The following is a 21280-nucleotide window of genomic DNA, read 5'->3' on the forward strand; positions in this document are numbered from 1 at the left end:
TGCACGTAATGAGCTGGTCAAAAACGGTACTCGTCCTCCTAATAAAACTGCACTATACAAAGCTTCCTATGCCTACAATATTCAAACTTATTATCCAAGATGCTATCTTTTGGAACTACATGTTAGTATCATATAAGTCACCCTACAGTTATTTGTGCATCATTTGAGTATAAAAAGTAGCACCAGTGATTACACTTATCCAAAGTTCTATTTTTAGGAGTTCTTGTAAATTGTCTTTGGTCGTACAGGGAAAGACGACATAAAATTTATCAATGTAAATAAAAATTCGAAAATTATGCAGTTTATTATGACACAAAATCATTAATGCTGCCATTGAAAAGTATAAATCGTTTAACCATGTCACAGTTCCAAGTAAAACAGAACATAGAGAAGAACTCATTACAGTATCAAATTCGAAAACGATATGACCGCAACTAGTTGTAGCGTAATAGAACGTAGAGATGAACTATTCACCATGAATTTGATCACAATACATACAAACCATACTAATCATAGATTCATAGCCACATTTGCAAAGTATTAACAAATCGTATCATACGAGTTATAAGAAATAGCAAAGTACATAATAACATCACTAAAAGATTGTCATCACTGTCTCACAAACCCTAGATTTTATCAACTCAACATAAAACCAAAACATATACAGATCAAGCACATATTCGACTATGTGCGCAAGTTTTCATTAGAATAACCAACTGTCGCAACACCCATAACAACTCGATTTATTAGTACAAAGTCAAAACGAAGAAAAATGAAAAGAACCATCAAAATCAAAATAACAACTTACCTCACCAGCACCAGTTTATCATCTACAATTCCTTTTTAAAAGCCGAGTCCTTGTGAACAATATAAAGTTTTTCATTACGGTTTGCCATCTTGTAAAGAGATTACAGTTTCGAAGGCACCAACCAACGCCTTCACTTTACTCTTTCGGGTTTCGACAAGCTTACTCGCCGTTTCTTCTATAACATTATTGAACAACCCTTGAGCATCTTTCTTTCCCTGTTCACCCTGATGCTTCAAAACGACACTTTCGGAAGCAACGCTCAAATCACCTTTTTCTTCAACATAATTCTTTTCAAAACTTCTTCTAGCAACGTGTTGATTGACGTTTTTATCCTCAGTGATTCTCCCTTTCCTGAATTTGAGCCTTCGAGGACCGTTATTTTCAGACTTAACGTCAAGAATTCGTCCCCTTCTAAACCTTAGCTTTACAGCTTCATCGTCTTTATCTTCCGGCATTATCACTCTGCCTTTTCTTGGGATCTTGTTTTGATTCTCAACTGATGTTTCTTTTTTACCATCATTCGCGGTTTCAGACTCGAACTCTTCTTCTGAAACTTCAACTTCTTCTTCTTCATCATCATCAGTGTATTCATAATCGTCTTCTAGAATAACTTCTTCATCATAAAAAGATTCAGAGCTTTCAGAAACAGCAGGTGCAATTAACTCATCATCTTCTATAAGATCTTTGTCTGAACATGAATTTGAGCTTTCAACTACAATAGGTGCGATAGATGGTTTTTCTACGAGTTCTTCATTCATGAAAATGCTTTCATTTACTGGATCGATGATCGTCAACTCTTCTTCTGCAACACTTTTGCCTGAAAAAGACTCCGAAGCTGGATGAACAAAGTCAAACTCCATCATCTCATGTTTAACCTTAGATTCAGCCTCAAAAAACTCTTCTCCGTTTTTGCCCGAGTATGACTCAGAAGTGGAATGAATAAAGTCAACATCTTGATGAGTTAAGTCAAATGCCTCACTCTCGGGTTTGACCTCGTAATCAACATCCCCACACTCTTCTTCAGGCAAAGTTTTGCCCAATAAAGAGTCAGAAGTGGAATTATTAAAGTCAACACCAAAATGAGAAGAATCAAACTCCAAACTCTCGGGTTGAATCTCGGATTCAGCCTCAGTAAACTCCTGTTCTACAACATCCTTACCCGAAAATGACTCAGAAGCTGAATGAATAAACCCATTATCCGATTTACTCAAGTCAATATCTGGATTACTCAAGTCAATATCCGGATGAGCAAAGTCAAACTCCACAGTCTCGGGTTTGATCTCGGATTCAGACTCGACATCAAGCAAGTTTTTCGTCCGAACCTTGTCAGCAATGCTTCGCTTGTTATTAGCTTTCTGTAGTCTGTTCTGATCCTTCAAAGGAGATTCTTGTTTACTATTCTTATGTTTTAACGCCGTTGAACTTGCAGCTTTACCAAATACAGGTTTAAGGGGCTGTAATTCAGTCGGAACTTTTTTAATGGCAATTGTTTTAGGTGTGCTTAACATCTTTTTAACAGTTGTTATGTCTTTCTTTTTAATCCCACCATTAAACCCTTTTGAACCATCGGAGCTCGCTGTCACTCTACTCGGTCTCACAAGAGAAGTAGACCGTTGCAACGTTTTGGGCTCACTTCTTGTTTCTTTCCCATTTGTTGATGCATTCAGTTTTAAAACTTGTGCTTTCTTAACAGGTACTGAAATATCCTTTTTATTTACCAAAATGGGTTCAGCAGGCGTTCGGATTTTAGGATCCGTAGAAGGTTTGACTTTGACCGATGTGGTTGTTTTCTTTGTTTCAACTGGAACTACAGTTTTTACAACTTTATCTTTATGGATTACTTTTGTTCTTTTGAACACGATAGGAATCTTTGACTTTGAGTTTTCATGTTTGTGACCATATTTACAAAAATCGTGACAGGAACCAGTTGAAGCTCTTAGATAATTCGGTATAACATTACCTTCATCTGCAAGACTTTTTCGACTAGTGGTTACAGCACCCATGGAGTACCTTCTGGTTTTGGCTCCAGAAACACTTGAACCACCATTGACAGACCTTACAGATTTCTTTCTCTGGTTACCATCTTCAATGGTTTCTTCACTTGGAGGATTCATGAAAACAAAGCAACTGATTTTAAAACTTCAAGAAACTGTTGACCTAAGACAGAACAAACAAAAAATTTATCATAATCCTGATGATAAAATTCAAAGGTGATCTAGTTATATCAATATGAATATCAGGTCAAATTACAAAATTGTTACGTTAATCCCACAAGTAAACAGAAACTGGATATATTCTATAATTTACGTTTTCATACAAAATGTTCATAAAACGCCTATATGAATATGTTTAACTGCAAAATTAGAGGGCTTCCTGTCCCATATGTACCTCAAACAACAACCAAAAAAAACAAATTTTCGATGAAAACGATCTATCTATAACCAAACGTATGCGTAATTTATAAGACTGTAAATTCATATGAATGTAACTTGTATTTTTATTTTTTATATTATATAATATAATCAAGTAAATAACATAAATACATTATAAATCTACACAAAAATTCAGTCAGTATTCATAAACAAAAGCAGCATACCATTCAACAGAAGCTATTTATAATCATTTCTATCAAAACTGCAATTCATCAAGTTGCAATCAGAATCAATACATACACTAATCCACAAACAAAAAACTAATATACAGATTGATATGAACTTATAACCTAATTATTATTCACCAACTATTTCAATAGCATACTTGAATCGAAGCTTCAAAATTAATTAATTAAACTAAAAATAAAAAATGATCAGAATCAGAAACGTGTCAGACAATAGCATGTATTGAAGTAACAGAAACGAATATAAATCAATACGTCCATATCACTGCATTTAATTTCAAAAGTAATAAATATAGATAAAACTGAACAATCTGTCATACCTTTTTCGGTTTCGATTACTTTTGAGATTTTTATTTGTATTAGCTTAATAACTAAGCTAGATGAACATCAATTTAATGAAATGGCGCTTGATTGAACAGAAGAGTATTTCAATTTTATGGATCGTAAACCTAAATCACGAAATAGATCGTAGAAAACGTATATTTATAGGAAATGAAAAAGAGTAGGTTTTATTGCGGGTTTTTGTTGGTGTTTGTTTGGTGAATCAGATGAAGGGGGCGGGGAAATAATAAAGATTAAAGAACATTGAATGAGAATTGTGGGTCCAATCACTTACGGGTCAAATTATCGGGTCATTCTCGGGTTATCTAGGTAACTGATTTTTACTTTAGTATCTCTTCATGTTTAATAAGGAGCTAATAGATGGTCTGTGCCTTAGTGCAAAAAATGATTTCGTTTAATATTTTAAATACTAGTGAAATGACCCGTGAAATCGCGGGATTGATTAAACGAAACAGTGTAATGATATATTTTATGTATTAAGTGAATGTTTTTACAAACATATTGATGTACTTAATTTAGTCAGGATAAATGAACTACATTTATTCTCCCACCATTCTCTTTCAATTTTCATTACAATTATTATTATTACAACATTTTATTGGGACATATATTTCGCATAAATATGTAACGTAATAAATCGCGTAAAGAAAATCTGTATTTGAATAATAAAAACAAAATAATAATAATAATAGTTATAATTATAATAATAAAGTTTGCTTAAATTTGAAGTATTTATATTTTTAATAATTATTAGTAATAACAAATGCCTTTTGAAATTATTTAAAAAATTAAAATACAATTATTATATAAAAGTTGTACAATATGCTTCAAAGTTTATACATATGCTCATAAGGTATTTTGTAAAAGATTATACAATTTGTTACAAAGTTTGTACATGTGATCATAATAGTGTATTATCATAAGGTTGTACATAATGCTTCAAATATTGTACATATTGTCATGATGTGTTTTATTATAAGATTGTACATAATGCTTCAAATATTGTACATATGATTATGTAGGTGTTTTATCATAAGATTAATGCTTCATGTATTATACAATTGAGATGTTAATATTATTATTAAAAAAATTAATTATATTAATAACATCATCATGTGAGTTTTAAATTTTTTTTCTTTATTTTTGAATTTTTTTTAAGTTTGAATAATCATTATTTATGACATTATCATTATGGATTTATTAGATACTCCCTCCGTCCCACTTAAAGTGTCCACATTTCTATTTTGGGACGTCCCATATCAAGTGTCCACTTTGTATTTCGACCAATCAGAAGAGGTTATTCTGAAGAGAGAAGAATTCTGATTGGTGGAGAATGGAGTTAGTGAGATTTTCTAAAACTGTGTGTAAAAAGTAAGTGGACAGTTGTAATGGGACGAATGGAGTACTACAGATAGATTTTTAATAAATAATTATATTCTAATTTTAAATTAATTAAGAATAATGACATCATTCATATTTCTATAAATGATAATTTTTAGCAAAATGAAGAGTTAAATTGTGAAATAATGACATCATCATTTTAGATATTTAATAGAAGTTATAGATTGTTTCGATATTAATAATGATACATAGTTTGGAGCATAAAATTGTTTGCAGTAATCTTATATAAAATAAATTTAATGAAAAAAAAGTTTAAAAAGTGGAGCGATGACCCGCATACGTTATTGTAGATATTATTTATATTTCACACTATACGTTAAACGTTGTTTAATTAGTATATATGATTCGCACATTGCGACATAAATTCGTTTGTAACAATATATGGGTATAATATATACATTAATTCTTTATCGGAATCACCTTTTCAGTAATTTATAATTAAAATACGCATATCGATAATTAGCACAGACATTTTATTATACAATAAAAATATACTTTAAAATAAAATTTTAAAAAAGTATTGAAAAAGAAGCCTACTGGCCTTTAGACCAAAAAAAAAAAAAATAAAAAAATAAAGTTCAATGTTTAATATTAAAACTACGGATCACAATATTTAAAACGACTAAATCTTGCTTCTCTAATGGTGTATATAAGGTTAATTAACTTTTGGGTTATAAAGATGAAAAATGTTAAACGTAGTTCTAGGACTACGTTTAAGTTTACCAAATTTAATTTTATTCCATTTATATAAAACAATTCCATCATAAATAACATTAATCTCAAAATTATATATGGAAAGTCGATATTAAAAAGAAACATTTATAGTTTATAATTAATTAATCAGAGCTTTTAAACATAAATTTAATAAGCTAAAACGTAGCCCTAAAGGCTATGTTTATCATTGTCCAATAAACATAATCGCAATGTGCGGGGTGCACTATTGCCTACAATAAATTGACATTAATATTTTGTGTCGTGGAATTTTAAATTTAAATGTTAACATTTTGGTCATGATTACAAGTTAATGCTATTTATATATCCATGTGTGGGATAACATATCGATAGCAAACACACACAAGAGCATGCGTTCCATGTGCCTTTCACTATGTATTTCAATTTAATGCTATTTACATTTTGTTTGTGTTGATGTCAAAGTAAAGCCGGTGGACACATTAAATAACTATGTCAAATCGTTTATGAAGAGAGTGTGATTAGATGATGTGAATAATGTGCAATTTAATCGGTACTAGGTCTCGTTTTCAAGAGGTTCGATTATTCTTGCTGTACCCTCTATATGAGAGTTAATGTACTCGTTCATAGAGAGATTTTCTCGCTTAAATAAATCACTATAAACTATACTGAGTTTATAAAAATTGTAAAGAGTTTTTTTATCTAACGACTAGTATTATTTATTTCTAAATTATGTATTACTTGTTAGGAATATTAGTGAGCCTCAACAAGAACTTGATAACCCCAAGTTATCAAACTCACGAACAATAAACAAATAATTCAAGTGAACAAAGAAAATAAATTGCAAGAACGTAAAAGAACACAAAAATATAACGTGGTTATATCCAATATTGCTATGGTTTAATCTACGACGAACCACCGAGAAATTCTCATTAAAATTTGTAGGTGATAATTTACAGGTTACATATGGGGTTATTTATAGGAGAAAACAATAGCTTAGGGAGCAAGCTAAGATTATTCTAGAACCATGATACAAATCGTACACGAATCCTTCTAAAACAATTCGGAAGTCCAATTGTGAAACAATTCCTTAAAGTAACTAGCCTCACATTTGGTGACATATGTCCCCAAACGTGACACTATACTTCCCAAAAAAGGACTTTAAGCTCGATCAATGTTTTCACGTTTCAACATGTAAACTCACGTTTGATGCCATGAACATTATTGACTTGTTTCACCAACCACGCACTAATATTGTTAACCCCATTTATTTATTTAAAACTCCTTTATATCTAACAATCTCCACTTGAAGGAGTATTTAAACAAACTCATCTTTAACCTGACTTTATCACCATCAATATCATCCCACAATAACAACTTGACCCGGTAATTATACCTCCTTTTGATACCGCCAGATGAGACACCCGAATCACGCCGCACTTCACTCGATAACCTTCGAACAAGTGAAGTCTTTCGACATAAAAAAAAATACCGCTGAGCTATAATACAATCTTTATGTTACTAGCATGGGAAACAAGAACTACTCTTTGGTTATGGCACCTACCTCCTTAGTTTAGGAGATAACGGGTCTTTTGAGTCCGACCCGACCCAATGAACCCCATCGCCCAAGCGATCCACCTGTACAAAACTCCATCCGCCCGATTTACCTTTCCAACAAAGAATAAACCCGTCGGTAGAACAAACATGTGGATAACACCATCAAGGCAGCCGTGTGAGAATACTATCACACCCTTGATCTTCCACATAACTGCCTTAGCTTTCACCATTGGAACACCCACCACATACGTGCTCACGTCTTTTGACAAACCCGATTATCCATCCCGAGCCAACTCCCACTGTACGGATGTATCTTTAACAGTGACTCTCAAGAAAATCTCTTGTTGTCACGACCCTACTTTTTCCGTTATCTTTTACCGTTTATTATTTAACTTCGTTAATCGATATTCGTGCCACGTCATTTCTATGATATATATTATTATTTTATTAATAATATATTAATTATTATGTGTTATATGAATATTTGAATTCGTATTTAAATTTGTACTTTTCTGCGTGTCGTGGATTTCTATCCGGCGAATCTTTTCGGTTTTCAAACCAACGGTCAGACTTTTGAGATTTTAGAATCCTAATTATTTTAAATATGATGTTTTTATGTCATATGAATATATATATATATATATATATATATATATATATATATATATATATAGTGTTTATATATTTTATTTTTCGCGCGTGTGTTATTCTTCCGAATATTTAATCGCGTAGCGGTGTTTTCGCGTTACGGGTTTCGTTCGAACGTTCGGGCCACAAGCTAATTAACAATTTATCAAATTGGGCTAGTGGGGCCCAACCCCATGCTATGGATCGGCCGAACCCCTTGTGGGGGGGGGGGGTGTTATGTGCAATTGTTGTAACTAGTGTACTCATTTTCTAAACACCACTTCATAATCCATTTTTAACCTAATCACATTCTAATCTTTTTCTCTCCTTCCTCCCTTTTCTTTTTTTGGCCGTCGCATACCACACACAACCATCATCATCTTCATCAATTTGTTGATTGTTTCAAGAAGCTCTCATCATTTCCGGATTCACCTATCATCCTCTACGCGTCTATACTAATCAATTCTTGATTAGGGTATAAACCCTAACCCTAGTTTTTTCATTTTTAGTCATTTTTACTAATTTTGATGTTATTATGATAGTATAGCACTTGTGTATTGTTGTATTGTTGATTGTATGCGTAGAATTGCTCGTTTGTGTATGTTTTCGGTTTGATTAAACTAGGACATCGGACTTTTTGATGAAATCTGTGACGATCGCTCCAAATCCATATGGACGAACACGTCATTCATTGATTTCATTGCGAGGTATTTGACCTCTATGTGATACGTTTTGTAACATTGCATTCGTTTGAAAAGGTATTTCATAAATGAATATATAAATTCCAGGTTTTTAACATCTGATGATTCCTACGTATAGACAATCACCATTTAAATGGTTTACAATAATACATCTGTTGACAATACAGTCAAAATAAGATACATGGTAATGGTTTGGTGAATGCAAGTTTCTTGTATATAGCATGTATGACTCCAAGCACATAACTTGTATCACGTATGAGCAAACAGCGGAAGACTTCTAGAAACCTGAGAATAAACATGCTTCAAGTGTCAACACAAAGGTTGGTGAGTTCATAATCCGTATATCAATGTGGGTTACAAAAGTTCAGTTGTTTCATTCAAAACGTTTATCATTATGTTTTAAATAAAAGGTGGACCACAAGATTTCAGTTGTTTCATCCGAAACGTTTATCAATCGGTTCTACAAAGTTGAGCACCCTGGTAACTAAACTTTAATGTTTATATAATTTGTACCCTTTGTATAATCATCTTAATAATACACGCAAACCAACGTGTACGCTTCTCAAATAGCATACGTCCGTTAAAAGGCTAGTGCTCTAGCTCGGACGGGGATATCAAGCCCTATGGATCCATATACTACTACTCGCGCCCACCAGTTCTTATAACCGGCAGTTACTAGTTACCAAAGCTAAGGGATTTTCGGTTCAAACTCAGTATAGAATTTAGTATGTACTTGTATCCATTGCGTTTAAAATAAAATGCATGTATTCTCAGCCCAAAAATATATATTGCAAAAGCATTTAAAAAGGGAGCATATGAAACTCACACATATAAATATTGTATATCGGTTAATAAAGCATTTGCATGTATTCTCAGTCCAAAAATGTAGAGAGTAAAAGGGATCAATGAAACTCACGCATATAAATCTAGTATTTTCAGTATTTATAAACAGTCGCATGTATTCTCAGCCCAAAAATATATTGAGTAAAAGGGATCATATGAAACTCACGCATATTAGTTTTAGTTTTTGTATTCATTTTATAAAACAGCGCATGTATTCTCAGCCCAAAAATATGTATAAAAGGGGATCAATGAACTCACGCATATAAATATTGTATATCGGTTAATAAAGCATTTGCATGTATTCTCAGCCCAAAAACGTAGAGAGTAAAAGGGATCTTATGAAACTCACGCATATCAGTTTTAGTTTTTGTATTCATTTTATAAAACAGCGCATGTATTCTCAGTCCCAAAAATATATATAAAAGGGAGCAAATGAAACTCACTGTTTAATATTGATATACAATATTGCAGGAAAGCACGTAGACGCATCGGAGATGATAAACACGAGGTTTGATTCACAAAAATACCCCCGAACATTACCCATAACCTCCTTGGCAATAACCCATAATTTCCTTAGCTCTAGCTTGCTCGAAAACTCATTTTGAAAATTACTTGGACAGCACTCCGTCGTAATATTTGATGTACATTATTATTTTTGTATCGCAAAAATAATAACACTAATAATAAAAAATAATAAGATTAATAATAATCTTATTATTAATAATAATAATAATAATAATAATAATAATAATATAAATAATAAATAAAATAAATACGGAGTAATATGTATGTGTGTGATTATCTCGAGCCAAAAACTGCAATTTATAGCAATCATACCTGAAAAAGCACCCCATGCGATCGCATGGGATTTATGCTTCAAGGCCATGCGATCGCATGGCACCCTGGGACAGCTCACAAATTTTTAACATTTTGCTTGTCGACATATTAAATAAATATAAATATAATATATATAATATATATAATTAATTATATATTATATTAAATTCACGTGCATAGTTGACTTGTAATTTTTGTTCCGATAAGTCGTACGTCATCACTCGACTTATGTCCCCGTTCCGGTTTCTCGAACGCATTTTTGTACGCTTAGAAAACTTGCATTTTACATTTCGTGACACGTACCTTTGTCAAAATATAGCCTTAAATTATCCCTTAATTATATCACTCAAAGTGTATCTTAAACTTTCGAGTGTTTTGGTCATTTACTTCTATAAATCATCGTCTCGCTATTTGTTAAAATACATTTTTATAATAGTGTTTTACTGTAGCAAAGTCAAATTTTACTGTAGCAATTTACTGTAGCAAAGTCAATTTCACTGTAGCAAATAGTGATTTTCGAAAACACTGTAGCATTTTGAGTAATGTGACAATTTGAAAACACTGTAACAAATTAGTGTTTAACTGGTTCATCTTAAACGCTTTGGTTAACTTATCTAAATATCAATTGAATCAATAAACGAATGTTACTATCGTTTATTATATATATGTATATATCTTTTTAATATACATAAATCAGTTTTTAAATACACATTGGAAGTTATTTATAAATAAATTTTAATAATAAATATTTTAACTTATCATATACATTCAAATAGATATTTTAACCAATAAGTTTAATGTACGGTATCAAACAATTAATACATTGTTACCTTTTCATGTTATAGTATATATGTATCTATTTACATATAATTGTTCTCGAATCGTCGAAAACAACCGAAGGGTATTTAAATATATAAAAGTAATTCAAAAATTTTGAGATTCAGTTTTACAGATTTTGCTTATCGTGTCGGAAATGTTTATCATACAAAGATTAAGTTTAAATTTAGTCGAAATTTCTGGGTCATCACAAAATCATTATATTTAACATGTGTTTTTGATAAAATAAAGTGTATAGATGGGTTCCTCTCATCAAGACAATAATTTTAGGCTTTGGATTCATGTTATTTCGAGTTCCGGATCAAAAGTTATGCTTAATTTGGTGTTTTGATGAGATTAAAATATAAAAACGAATATGATCAGTTGGGGTCCGACTTTGTGACCATTTTTGAAGGCTCTAGGGTGTACTAATGGGTTAGGATTGATGATTGGATGAACATTCATGTTCGGGTCATCGAAATCCGAGCCACGGATCACCCGGAATGGCTAAAACAAGATTTTGAGCGGATTAACTTTCTAAGTTGGTTCATGGCTGATTTTTTCGAACCATGAACTGACCTTAGGGTGTTATTGAGTGCACTAATATGTCGGGTGGTTTGGTTAGATGAAGATATATATAAAATTCGTCGAAAACTGACACCGGGGCTCAAGTTATGACTCGGCGAACTTTTAATTAAACTTATGGTTATAAAATTTGAACTTATGATATAAATAATGATTTTCATTATTATTAAATTACTTATGGTATAAAGGTAATTAATTTTAATTAAGACTTATGATATATATATTTATTATATCATTTATTAATTACATTATGATTTAATTATACTTTTAATTAAACTTGTGATTAATAATACTTTTATTAATGGTAAGTATTAAACTTATGTTATGAGATTATTATATCAAGACTTATAATAAAATTTAATTAATTATTTAATTATTATAAGGCTTAGTTATTATTTAATTATAATTTAATTATTAAATACTTATGGTTTAATAATTATATTAAAATACTTATGATATGATTAATAATTCATTATTAATTAATAATACTTATGATATGATTAAAAATTTATTATTAATTAATAAAACTTATGTTATGATTAATATTTAATTAATTAATTAAATACTTATGTTATGTTAATTATATCATTTAAATTTATGTTAACTTTATAAATTCAGTTTAATTTAATTAAACTTATGATATGACATGATTATATATATATGATTTTAAATAACATTATAACTTATTATTAATATAATATACACTTTAAAATTCAAGGTTGACTAAGTTTGACCAAGGTTGACTTTTGAATTGACTTTCATTTGACTTTGACTTTCAGTTGACTTTTGTTGAATTTCTAATTAAGGAAACTTTTCTAAGTTATAAACTTTCCATATATAACAACTTTCTAAATATGGAAACTTTCCAAAAATAGAAACTTTCCAAAAAAGGAAACTTTTCAAAAATAGAAACTTTCCAAAAATAGAAACTTTTCAAAAATGGAAACCTGCTAAAAATAGAAACTTTCTAAAAATAGAATGTACTTGTTATACGTTGTCCTGATCATACCAAAACATACTGAGTGTTGTTCTATGTTTACTTGCAACAAGTACTATAGCTATCATACTAAGACTTGACCTAAGTTAGTTATTTATATCGACCTGCTTTATTTATAGGTCGGCGTTGTGATCATTCTTGATCACTTTATCTTTTGCTGCTCTCGTTTCTGTGTTATCACTTCATTTACGTTAAAGTGAGTAATAGTCCCATTTTCATACTATTTAAAGTATTTTTAGGATGTGATTACATGCATTTTTGTTTTACGTTTAAACACAAGTGACAATTAAATTTAAATTATTCATTATGAGTTGAACAAAAATATTTCCTAGTCTGGTAAACGGAAATATTTCCTAGTCTGGTAACTAGAATCACTGGTTTCTACTGTGAACGCGAATCCTATAGATAGATCTATCGGGCTTGACAGCCCCATTTCGAGCTAGTTGCGCTAGCAATTTATAATCAGAATGTATTAGTACTTCGTTATTATTTGAAGATACACCTGTTCAGTGTATATTGTGTTTGGTAAGAGTATGGAAATGGTTAAGTGGTTACCAAGTGACTCATGGATTAATGGAATAATATTTTATGTTTTCTAGCATTTGAAATCTTGTGGTCTAAAGTTTATTTGTTATTTTAAAACCTATAATTCACTCAACATTTTTGTTGACAGTTTACTAGCATGTTTTCACAGGTACTTGATTGTTTGGGCTTCCGCTGTGTTAGAGAGTCTGCATGCATTTCGGCAGATTTTGTTAAACATTAAACTTTGCATTCTCTTTTTGGTTTGTTAAACTGTGGGTGTTTGGTTGATAATGTTTTGGTCAACTTTAAATATTTTAATAAGTTGGGTTTGTTTAAACTACGTATTTTGGTAAATTTCATTTTTAAATAAAGAATGCACTGTTGTTTAATAAATTCATTTAGAGTTTCGATCAAGCTGTGGGAACAAGTGACAGAGCCGTTAAGGGTACTTGACGGGTCAACACAGTTGGTGTCAGAGCTCTGGTTGTAGGGAACTATGCGATCATAATGTGGTTAACCCTTGGTCTTTAGGGTGCATTAGAGTCTAGTCTACAGCCCTACCTTTCTTATTATAGCATTATTATGCATTTCATTTCTTATGAGGAATAATCATAAGTTATTACTTAGGTTGTTTCTATTTTGTTTGTGGTATGTGGTTTCTCTGTTTGCAGATGTCGGCTTCAAGCAACAGTTCTGTTCCTGCTCATGTTTCCCCGTCTGCTGCTCGTCGTCGTAGTCGGCAGCCTCACTTGAACGATCCAGTTAACTACTACATGGCTACCATTACTCATATGACCAGGGCATACACGCCGGAGACACGCATTGATGCTCTAAGCGACTGCCTGCATGTCTTACCGCATGTGGATACGATGGATGAGATTAGAGCTGCTATGGATGGGTTTATTAGTTTCAAGAATGAGATCGAGTTTGGGATCCGAAAGCATAATCGAGAGGTGGACGCTAAGTTCGAGGCTCTTGAGAGCGAGATGTGCGGTCTCAAGGCGGAGTTGGAGACGGTTAAGGGTAAGTTGAGGAAGTATGAGACTAATAAGGAGCCTCATACCGGCGCAGATTATCGCACCCGCTCCAAGCAGATGTGATATGATGATATCATGAGTGATTTCTTTATTTCATAGACTTATTGTCCTTTTATACATTCATTTTTGGGTGATGTACGGCATTTTGCCGAGGATTTTGTTATGGGATATTTTCATTTATGTATGGATGGTTATTTCTTTTATAACATCTGTTTATCATTATCATGTTTTATTCTGGTGTTGTGACTCTTGGCATGTTATATTGTATGCGTAATATAGTTCATGTATGTTAGATGCTATGTATGATGTATAATTTTATCATAAGTATGTATGCATGTGGTGGCTATTTCTATAACTATCATAACTATCATGGTATTACTCATAGTGTTCATTGACTATTGTTGTAATGGTTAATCTTTCTGCGTTCGATTTATTCCTTTATAACACTGGTATTATTCTTAGTACTAACGATTGTGTTATTCTGTTTTGAAGATCATGCCGCCCCGTGAGTCCAACGAAGCTCGCATGCAACATTTAATTTCTGAAGGGATAGCAGCTGATAGTGCTCTAAATGAACATATATTTAGTATCAATATCCTTCCAATATGTAAAACTTTTAGTTACTATTGTTCTATTTTTATGTAATAATCGTTTAAATAAATAAGTGCGAAGACAAAAGAAGAAAACAAATATTTGAAGACACAAACGTCCAAAAAGCTCAAATATACTAGATACAATCCAAGTGGTTTCATTTATAGATGATTAACGTCTAAATATTGATAAGAGTACAAGTCGCGGAACGCAAAATACAAGATATCTAAGCATACGAGAACACGTTAGAAAATCCGGTACCGAGACATAAACCGAGCATCAACGCGCGAGTCAACGGACCTAAAATTACAAGTCTACTATGCACAAGAATATAATATAATACATATATAATTATATATATTATATTATATATTAATTTAATCAGCAGCCGCCCACGTTTTGGAATCAATTGGGCATGGCCAGGCTGGCCATACGATCGCATGGGAAAGCACTGAGAAGCCATGCGATCGCATGGGCCTCAGGATCAGGTCAGGTCTATAAATTGCAATGAATTCTGGCCGAATTACACACAAATATATCATATATCTCTCCCTCTTTATAATTAATATATATATATATATATATATATATATATATATATATATATATATATATATATATATATATATATATATATATATATATAAAATATAGTTTAGTTTTATATTAGTTAGTTTGGATAATGTAAAGGTTATTTTACGGGTTTTAAAGTCGGAACTCTGTCCTGTAACACTACGCGATTAATAATAACTGTAAGCTAAATTTTCCCTTTTCAATTATGTATCGTACTTAAGTTATTATTATACTTATTTAAGCCGAAGTAATCGTGATGTTGGACTAAATATTAAAGACGGGGTTATTGGGCTTTGGACCATAATTGGGATTTGGACAAAAGACCGACACTTGTGGAAATTGGGCTATGAGCTATTAATGGACTTTATATTTGATTAATATATAGATTTACAATTTGACGTAACTATAAATAACCACATATGCTTGATCGGGTACCGTGAGCGGGATATTTATTAATACTAATAATTGTTCATTTGACCGGACACGGGGATGGATTAATAGTCAATGGACTTATTAAAACAGGGGTGGATTACATTCAAGGGAAATTTGTGTAATTGTTAATAAAGTATTAAAACCTTGGGTTACACACAGTCGATAACCTGGTGTAATCATTAACAATGTATTAAAACCTTATTACAGTTTAAGTCCCCAATTAGTTGGAATATTTGACTTCGGGTATAAGGTTAATTTGGCGAAGACCCTCGCACTTTATAATTATGACCGATGGACTATTATGGACAAAACCAGATGGACATATCAAATAATCCAGGAAAAAGAACAATTAACCCAGGGTAATAAATCAAAATCAAAACGTCAAACATCATGAGTACGGAAGTTTAAATAAGCATAATATATTTTATTTCATATTTCCTCGTACTTTTATTTATTGTTATTTTAATTATTGTTATTTATTTTATCGTTAGTTAAATATCATCATTTACTTTACGCTTCGCTTAAAATATAAAATCGACAAACCAGTCATTAAACGGTAAAACCCCCCTTTTATATTATAATAATAATAATTGTAATATATATTTATATTTTGTACAAATATAGTTACATAAAAATATAGTGTAAAATAAGTCGTCTCCCTGTGAAACGAACCGAACTTACTAAAAACTACACTACTCTACGATTAGGTACACTGCCTATAAGTGTTGTAGCAAGGTTTAGGTATATTCCATCTATAAATAATTAAAACTTGTGTAATTTTAATAGTATTTCGTAGTAAAATATAATAGTATTTCGTACTCCTCCGCTTCACACATCAAGTTTTTGGCGCCGCTGCCGGGGAAACGAAAGCGAAACGCTATATAAATTTTTTTTTAGTTTTTAAGCTATTTTTGTAAAAATATATTTATATAAGTTTTAAATATTAAAATTAAAAATATAAAATATATATATATATATATATATATATATATATATATATATATATATATATATATATATATAAGTGTTCAAATTAAAAAGTTAAAAAAAAGAGTTATAAAAACTAATAAATATTTTTTTTTTAAGTTTTAGTTAAACTATATAACATTTTCTATAAAATTAAAATCAGAAAAAAAACAAACTGAAACTGCATTTTTTGAACCTGCATCGAACTGAGCCTGCATAGCCATGCGACCGCATGGTTTTCTTGCCTTAACCCCATGCGATCGCATGGGGTGATCTGACACATCTGATCCTAGTACGCATTTAATACGGTTTAGGGTTTAATTAATTAATTATTATTATTATTTAACCTAATTAGGGTTATAATTAATTTATTAGTTTTTAAGTTTAGTTTTAATTTATTTTTAATAATATTAAGTGTTATTATTATTATTAATTATATATATTAATATTTTTATAAAATAATAATATAAAAATAATATTTTTATAAAAATTGTATTTTTATAACTTTAAGTTTTATTTTTAACTTTTGTATCTTTTTATTAGTTTAATTCTTAATTTGTATATTTATCGTTCGTAACTAGTTTTAAGTTATAGTTTTTGTCATAGTTATTTTATAATTCTAGATTTTTAGGCTTTGCAGTAAAATCCCTTAAGTGCTTTTTCTTTAGATTAAGATTTAGACGCTTTAGAATTTTACGACGTCGCTTATCGCTTTAATATTTAATAGATTTTAGTGCCTATTTAAGTAATTGCCGTTTTCCATTTAGAATTCCTTTTAAGCTTTAATACCTTTAGACGCAAGTTTTAAAACTTAGTTTTTAGACTTTTAAGTTTCGACACTTTTCTTTCTTATCTTTGTTTTTCGACCTCTTATTTTTTTTCGACTCGCTTTTTCTTTTTCATTTATACGCTCAAGTTTTTAGGACATAGATTTTTATTTCAAAATTTCAACGAAAAATTATTGTAAGCGATTAAATTAATAGACGCCAATTTTCTGGTTCGTAGTAATAGTTGGATTTGTTAGTGGCGAGTCGTGGATTTTCCGATTTAAAGGATCCTGGCTACCTGCTACATCTTTTGGCTATTCGAAACGTGGGCAAAAGCAGAAAAGTCTATTAATTTGATAACTTATATAATTTTTAGTTTTATAACTAATAGGATAATTAGTAAATGCACCACATTGTAGCTAAAATTTAGTAATAAGCGTATTATGGAAAATCTCGAAAATATTTTGGAAACCCTTTCTGACATGCAAAATCAATTAAATCAATACTCTCAAACGAGTGTTGATGAAAATTCGTTCGGTCAATCTTGGATCATGAATGACGAAATAATAACTGGTTGTGAAATCTGTGGAGATTATCATTCAACATGGGAATGTTATTATTACGTTCCTATGGAAAATTATGCACTCATGAAACTTGAATGGAATGATTATGAGGAACACAATTCAAATTGGGATTATTCCCAAGAATATATCCAAACTCAACAACCAGAGGATGAGGAAAATTATGTGTCTGAAATTTTTTTAGATTATATGAAAATCAAACTCGAAGAATTTGACACTCAAAATGAAAAAAATGAGAGAGTTTGCAAATTGGCAGGCTGAAAATCTATCAGACTACACACATGTTGATCTGAGGAGTCGTGTGCAAGAAAATCTCATATCATCGAACTTTGATGAATTCGAGAGCTCCGAAATCACCAATTATCCTGATGATACTTTTTATTCAGTCTTACCAATTTCACAACATATCGACACATTAGCCGCTACCGACGAAATCATCGATCCATCAATGGATAAAAAAGAAGTAAGGGTGACAAATTGGTACTCTTGGAAAAACGATAACGTTGAAAATTTTACCCCCGAGACCAAAGTGGAGGGACCGATAAGGACAGTTAAAGAAGAATAATTTGCTTCGATCCCGAAATTCACCATCCCACAACCTTCCAACCCAATATTCTCAATAGAAGAGTCATCTACCGAAGATGAACTACGAGCTGTAATAGATATTGACACCTCGGATTCCATCCAATTGGGTAATAGAGGTGAAACCTTTGATCCCGAGAATGAACAAAAGAAAATGTTAGGAATTGTCCACCCTAAAGAAATATGTATGTCGGTGTATAACGATCCATTTGACCAAGAACCAGAAAAGAGACGCATCCATTTACTAAAAGCTACACTTAAAAAAGAATTAAGTAGTGATGATCGGGTGGGTCTAAACTTTAAACTCATTGATATATTATACACCACCCGAGATGTAAATAACTGACTCACTATTCTAATTCGTGGAACTTATTCTACCGACTTCACATGTCGTCAGCTAAGTGTGGGGAAGTCTAACCTCACTTAACGTTAAATTAGGGGTTCAGGTTAGTGCATAACTCGTTAATAAAAATGCATGATAAGTTAGGGTAAAAGCTCATTTTCAAAAATTAGCAAACAGTTCAGAAAAATAGCCATTTTAAAAGAAAAACATGTGTGATAAAACAACCAAAGTAATGAACGATGAGGCGCGCTATCTATCATTCGAAGAGCTTTAAAATTATAAACTAGGTATTTTTAATCACTTTTCTACACTAATCACCCTTGTGAATTTATAATTATAGTCTGATTTCATGCAAATGATGGCATTGCATGATCTCAAGTGTGGAGAAGGGTTATAAATTCTCTCGGGTTTGCACTTGGTTTATTTGCCAAATTTTGTAAAATTTTTAAAAATTTTCAACTAAATGAACTCAAAATCATGTTTATACATATTTATGAACGATAAAACTAGGTATTAACACCGAAATTATTGTTACCTCGGAAAGGACATAAATTGTGAAACAACCCAAAATGCTTGAATTCATTTAAAATGGAATAGAAGAGAATAAAAAGGCAAAGAAAGAAATATAAAAGCCAAGTGTGGGAAAAATTTACCAAGTTATTTAAATCACATATCACATATTTTTGCACAAATAATGGAAGGTACTTTTGTTTTGGACAATACTAATCAGTTTTGCCCGATTTCTTATAATATATTTGAAAGAAATTGAAAGAAATGTGTCACTTGATTTAAAAGGAAGTAAAGTCTTTCGGAAAAAGAAGTGAAGGAAGTAAAGTCTTTCGAAAAAGACACGCACTTCTTGATTTAGGTCAGGAAGTTGTCGTCCAGACCAGTTGTAAAGTCTACGAAAAACCTTGAAAAGTTTTCTTGAAAATCAGCTGGAAATCCACGGACCTCGGCATCAAACTGGGTCGCCATGTGGTCAGACTTATCCTAACCATGAGAGGATATGTCTAGTAAAATGGGGAGGGCGCCGTGCAAATTAGCTTATAAGACTAATGAATCAGATACCCAAAAAAGGTAATCTCCTTAAAAGATTAAAAATCAGCATTTAAGCCTGATATTACTCAATCCTTGAGATTGACTTTAAATATTGAGAATTACAAACTCATGGAATTCGATGATATCTAAACTCGAGCTTGAACGAGAAAATATTTTGATCAAAATTACAAACCGATTCATTACCATTGAACGTAAAATCCTAAGAATTCACCGGAATTTATTACGTCACCTGAACCAAATTGGGTGTCAACTGTAAGAAAAGTAGTTGCATAGAATGGTCGAAGACAGGACCTTGTGCCAGACCGAAAAATTATATGGTGATCTTTACTATTGCTCCTACAAATGATAGTAATTGCATCCGACACGTTGTGGACCATGAACATCTGCATGTCAATAGACATTGCCTTAACAGTTGATTGTTCATCGCATTCCTTTATAACCGGATGGTAGTTTACCGAAAGGTAATATATGGGACAAGTAAACTAGATGTGTGCTTTCCTAATACAAGGTTAGCAAGTGGGTGACACAAAACCGCAAGTTTTGAGCTAAAATTTCAAAATATAAAACCCACAAAACCCACAAAAATATTTTGCAAACACCGGTGAAGGGTTATTCCGGAAAACTTATCTAGGGTAAAAAATAGAATGAATTTTCAAAAGATCAAATGTTTTCATAAAGATCCAATTTCCTTAAAGGATCTAAATTTTCAGTCATGTGGGACTGTAACCACATTGTTACTATCATTGTTTATACCGCTGTTTCAAAATCACTGATGTATAAAGTGTGAGAATAAAAAAAAGTGATTCAAGTGAAGTGTGAATTTATTTCAAGTTCTGTATTGCTTGAGGATAAGCAACGTTTAAGTGTGGGGATATTTGATAGTGCTCTAAATGAACATATATTTAGTATTCCAATATGTAAAGCCTTTAGTTACTATTGTTCTATTTTTATGTAATAATCGTTTAAATAAATAAGTGCGAAGACAAAAGAAGAAAACAAA

At 31.3% G+C, this 21280-nt stretch overlaps 1 protein-coding gene across 2 annotated transcripts; it reads right to left on the reverse strand.

The window, feature by feature from the left end:
- Positions 1-563: 563 nt before the first annotated feature.
- On the reverse strand, positions 564-3779 carry LOC139867121 (uncharacterized). Of its 2 annotated transcripts, none has more exons than XM_071855452.1 (2): positions 3746-3779; positions 564-2965 (listed from the first exon to the last, which is right to left on the reverse strand). In XM_071855452.1, the coding sequence occupies exon 2, from the start codon at positions 2920-2922 to the stop codon at positions 883-885; it is 2040 nt and encodes a 679-aa protein (XP_071711553.1). In that variant the 5' UTR covers positions 2923-2965; positions 3746-3779; the 3' UTR covers positions 564-882. The 2 variants fall into 2 exon arrangements, with proteins under 2 accessions (XP_071711553.1, XP_071711554.1); XM_071855453.1 differs by lacking the exon at positions 3746-3779 and adding an exon at positions 3405-3456.
- Between the last annotated feature and the right edge of the window lie 17501 nt (positions 3780-21280).

The sequence above is a fragment of the Rutidosis leptorrhynchoides genome, chromosome 9 (genome assembly GCF_046630445.1).
Source record: "Rutidosis leptorrhynchoides isolate AG116_Rl617_1_P2 chromosome 9, CSIRO_AGI_Rlap_v1, whole genome shotgun sequence".
In the NCBI taxonomy this organism is placed as follows: Eukaryota; Viridiplantae; Streptophyta; class Magnoliopsida; order Asterales; family Asteraceae; genus Rutidosis; species Rutidosis leptorrhynchoides.

Coding starts and splice junctions, on each gene's coding strand:
- LOC139867121 (XM_071855452.1), bottom strand. CDS start 2,922: ATGAATCCTCCAAGTGAAGAAACCATTGAAGATGGTAACCAGAGAAAG.